This window comes from Pempheris klunzingeri, chromosome 13 (assembly GCF_042242105.1).
Source record: "Pempheris klunzingeri isolate RE-2024b chromosome 13, fPemKlu1.hap1, whole genome shotgun sequence".
NCBI classification, from domain to species: Eukaryota; Metazoa; Chordata; class Actinopteri; order Acropomatiformes; family Pempheridae; genus Pempheris; species Pempheris klunzingeri.
Genome location: NC_092024.1, coordinates 15,128,713 through 15,133,679, shown reverse-complemented (window position 1 = coordinate 15,133,679; position 4,967 = coordinate 15,128,713). Strand labels below are relative to the sequence as shown.

Here is a 4,967-nt window from a genome sequence, read left to right as displayed (position 1 = left end):
CAGAGGCTGACTGCTGCTGTCAAAACGCCGCAACCGGGGCCGTTACGTTTATTTGCGCAATGCACTGTGGGGCTTGTAGTTCAAGAAATGACTATATCACGGGACTGTGGCAGCCAAAAACTACAATAGCCACAATGCAGTTAAACGAATCACTTTTTTCTCTCACAGATAGAGGGAGGAAGGGAGGTGTCTCCACTGTTAGAATCTCTGACACAATTGGACCGGCATGACTCCACTTCTTGCAGAGTCATGCCACCAAGAATCAATGCAAAACATTGTGTATCTTATACATTTTTATGCTTATTACGTCTAAAAACCTTTATAAAATCTAAACATGCAGGCCTGTGACGGATCAAAGAGCACTTGGAGTTTGACTCAGCTGAAAAACCCCATGAAAATATGATCCATTAGATAATAAATATTGGTACATAATATGGTGCTTATTGAGCTTTTGGGGATGGTCAATACAGAATATCTTCCTAGATCTGAAAAACTGCAGTCATGATGAAGATGTGGTTGAGGGTTAAACACTGCCTATAGCTGAAATCCCACATACGCATTGAATCCAGCTAAATACAGCTAATCCATTAAAGTGGATGTAAAGTCAGCATGGCACTGTTAGAGGCAGGTAGAGTTGAAATGTCCAAATAAGACAGAGATGAATGAAGCTAAGCTTTTTTTGATGTTGTTTTATTAAATAAATAAACATGAAGTAAAATTTCAGCAACAATGGCAAGAGTTAAAATGTTTCTAAGCACATCGAAAACAGAAGTTTGCATAGCCTGCACACCAGATCCCTGAGTTTTGAAGAGCACTATATTCCCACATTTCTAAAAAGCTCTAATATTACTGACCTAAAATGAGGAGGCAGCTCATTTTGTGATTATAAAAGCACAAACTTAAGAAATACAACATACAAGCCTGAGAGAAGACACCCTGCCATATTATACAAGTATTTATAAAATAAAGTAGACGAGCATAAAATGAATTTTTTTTTAAAAAAAGAGCACACCCAAGCTGGATGTCTCCTGTTGTCCACCAATAAGAAAGTAACAATATATTTACAACAGAATTAACAAACATTATTATGATTTTGGACTTGGGTTGTTAGCAAAGACCTCTTGCAGCTGTTCCTTTGGCAATTAATGGATACTGAGTGTTTTTGCATATGTACCCATTTTGGAAACCAAGCCATCTAAGTTCCTATTTTGCAGTCAATGGGGAAACTCCAGTGTACAGTCCTGCTCCACAAAAGGCTTCCTTTCTCTGCATCTTCATGTCCAGAATAACGTATGTTTTTAGTTGTATACTCCCTGCGAGCACTGTACTGTGACTTCACTGAGTGAAAATGAAAAGAAAAAAAATGTTGATAGGGTAGCTAAACCCCCAGTCAAACACAGTCAATGATCACTCAGTCTTCCTCAGGAAACTTGAATTTAGCATAGACAATGAGCATGACCATGGACATGACGACACACATTGAACCAATCACAAGGTAGGCAATGCCCAGGAACTCATTCTTGCCACCCATCCAGGACACGTTGCTGAACACCACCTTCTTCCTCCCATCAAAACTCAGAACAGGATAGTCTGGGGCACAAAATGTTAAGGACAGCAAAAAATGGAAAGTATGCACATGTATTTACATGTAGTTATGGGACTTAAACTTGGAAACATGGTATGGTCCTTGAAGCAAAATTGAAACTGTCTGGAGGTCTCTAAATAGGCTTTGATAGACTTCCGTCACATGAAGACTTATCTGCCTTGCTCATTTACTTAGGTCAGAAAATTTGCCTGTGTTTCCACCTGAAGAAACTCCTCTTACCAGGGCTCACTCTGCCCTGGTAAAAACAGAACCACACCCAGCTGGTTAAACAAGTTAAACTGCTTTTGTTGTGCATGCAAAATATGTGGCCAGTTCAATGTCTAACCCCTTTAGGCAGATTTCTAAATTTTCTCATGAGGACTTAACAATGGAACACACAAACCTGGTGATAAGGTTTACTATGGAGAGTTACTGTATATGCTGTTTTGAATAAGTAAAAAAAGGGTCCTCTTCCACATGCCCAACACAACGATTGGAACAAGTGTGTCACACAATGTGACAAAGATGCATCAACACATTGAGAGAATAATTCAAGTTGTGCCTTTCCTTAAACAGTTTTGATGGTACCTTGCTCGTTGTTGTGGCACTAAAGACAGCTGCTGCTATCCACATGCACCAGTGAAAAATGAAGACGGAAAACAAAATACATACATGTCTCAGTGGGACTATTAAGTTGAAAAAGACATAATAAATAAACAAATATAACTGCCCGTACCTCCAAGCATCATCCCAGATTCTGTAAACATGTATAAAGGATACTGTAGGCAATTTCAAGGGAGTAGTTTCCAGCTGGTAGACCTTGTACATAATCACCCTCTGTGATTCGTCGATACAGCTTTCTGAAGTCCGGTAGGGCTGCCGTCCTCATCCACACCAAGAAATCTTGATTGATGAAGCCGTTGTTAGCAGGATCTGAGGGGTCCAACTCGTAGGCAGGCTGAGGCCAAAATATAGGTTTCACAGTACCTGGAAGTCAATATTCAGCAATAATCAGCTCTCATTATTCAAACATGTTATCTAAAATGTGATTTCACCTGAAAAAGGGACCCCCTGTAATTACTGCACTAAGTTACTCCTGTCCACAATACTTGAACTCCCTTCAATATTTCTAATTTACCACTTTGTAACCAACTGATTCATTTTGAGCAGGCTGAGAACAATTAATCTGCATCATAACACTATTTACTGTAACCAACACAGTTATTTACAGTAAATTTGACAAATGTTACTACCGTTGAATGCATTCCTCAGAGGTGTGACAGTGGGGTTTCTGTATTTGACATTGTAGTCCGTCCACCAAGCAATCCCTTTTCCATCTAGGGGCACCGGCTTATTTGCCCCATTGACGATCTGATACAGCTTGAAGGAGTCTTTAAAAATGCAAATTAAAAAAAGATTAACAATGAATACTTCCTTAACACACCAAATAAACTTCATTACAAATTCATTACAGTAATTCTAAATATGTCCTTGCATACCATTGAACATGCTGTTTGCTATTGCCCCACATGGTACAATTGGTTTGTTGTTGCCGTCATAGTCATATGGAGCACAGGTGTCACTGGGATTCTGCAAAAGACAGAAAATAGTCTTTCATTGCTCAGATAGATCTCACCTGAAATCTGTTTGTATTGCATACTCAGCATACCTTTTCAAGCCTTTATTTGAACTAAGAGCATGTGGATTTTGTTTTTCCTTGGAAATGAAAACCAGAGTGTTTTATGTGTGTTTTGCCCCCAATACTCTATGATATACACTCACCTTAAAGTAATACAGGTCCCCAGACAGCTGGCTGTCATCTTTAGACACTCCATACTTTCTGTAGTTCTGGAAGTAGTTGGATAAACCATAATAAAAGAACACAGGCCCCTGAGAAGGAAAAGAGAATCGCAAAAACACAGGCAAGGGTCAAACACAGGTGTACAGTTCAGTGTAATTACGACAGACTGCTTGTATGCGTGCGAGTGTGTTTGTGCAAAGCGGCAATGCAACCTTGAATAGATTGTTAATGGAGAAGTCCAGCTTGCACACACAGTTCTTGACGTCTGGGTTAGAGCACTTGAAGCACGGTGAGGATTGCTCAACCCCAGTGTAGTCCATCTGCGTAGGAAAGAACAATAAAGGTTACCATTTATTATTAATGGCTACAACAGCTACCTCCATCAGTGTTACTGACACCACACCTCTTTCAACTCAAGAGCACGAGATCGCTTACAAGTGACAAGTCTTTGAGCAGATAGCGGTGTACGATTTTGGACTTATACTATTTTCTTTCATCTCAGCACTGAAAACACAGATTGCTATAAAACTGCCGTGTGGTTTGTCCACTTCATCACATTCTCTGTAGTTTCTCTTGCTTTCTTTTTGCTGGTGATATTTGACCCTTTATTCTGAGCATGTCAGCTGGCTGATGTGTGTGTTCTGCGGTCACAGTCATACCTCCAACACCTGGATGCTCCGTGAAGTGACAAAGAGAGCGATGCCAATGCCGATGAATGCCAGTCCAATGACCACAAACCCTGGGATGACAATGCCAGCGGAGAGCATTGGCTGCCATGCAGGAAGCCTCTGCTGGGTGAAGGCGGTGTTGTCAGGCCGGTTGGCTAACTCTGGCTCTTGCTTCACCATTATCTTGATTCTGTTCAACAGATTGTTAATCAGCTTTGTAATTGTTTGTAGTATGTACTGCAACTTACTTCAACTGTATTATTTAACATCCATGGCAAACATATGAAACACTCCTGATAGAAATTTAAGTGAGAACTCTCTTTATTAAATTAGTTAATATAGGACGTTGCTGACAACTGTAACACTTAACATGGTTTACAATGTAATATAGCCCACCCCACCCCACCCATAAGAGAGTACACACAAAAATCTTGAAACTTAACCACCAGTAACACCCTGATTTAGCCGAAAACAAGCAGACTTTTCGCTAGTAAAGAGAAATGCTTTAAGTGAGGCACAAACACAAACATATATATGTAAACAAACATAATCGCGATTTAAATCTTCTATTAAGGTTTTACTTACACACGGTCGGCTCAAAATGAAGAAACAAAGCACTCAACAAAACATCGGTATGCTTCCCTGAGTGGTAATCGCGACGGAAAGACTCACCTTTACCTGTGTGGCCCCACCTCTATGCACATCCTGTTCTCTTTGCAGACTGACGTCAGTTTGTTTGCAGAGCTGGGATCAGTTTTATCGTTTCTACACAAACAGTGTAGTGCAGAAAACACCGCGGAAGCGCTGACTCCTGATCAGTAACAAATCGCTACTTGAACCCAAGTTATTTTAACCTTTATACAGGAAAATCAATGCCGATTTGCGTTTACAAAGCATTCTGTGCGACAAAACA

The 4,967-nt window shown here is 40.2% G+C and overlaps 1 protein-coding gene across 1 annotated transcript; it reads right to left on the bottom strand.

Annotated features, from left to right (window-relative positions):
• Nucleotides 1–713: 713 nt before the first annotated feature.
• tmem30b (transmembrane protein 30B) lies at nucleotides 714–4,699 on the bottom strand. Its single transcript, XM_070842023.1, has 8 exons — nucleotides 4,640–4,699; nucleotides 4,046–4,244; nucleotides 3,599–3,706; nucleotides 3,368–3,475; nucleotides 3,085–3,175; nucleotides 2,839–2,976; nucleotides 2,366–2,572; nucleotides 714–1,590 (listed from the first exon to the last, which is right to left on the bottom strand). The coding sequence occupies exons 2-8, from the start codon at nucleotides 4,232–4,234 to the stop codon at nucleotides 1,412–1,414; spliced, it is 1,020 nt and encodes a 339-aa protein (XP_070698124.1). The 5' UTR covers nucleotides 4,235–4,244; nucleotides 4,640–4,699; the 3' UTR covers nucleotides 714–1,411.
• Between the last annotated feature and the right edge of the window lie 268 nt (nucleotides 4,700–4,967).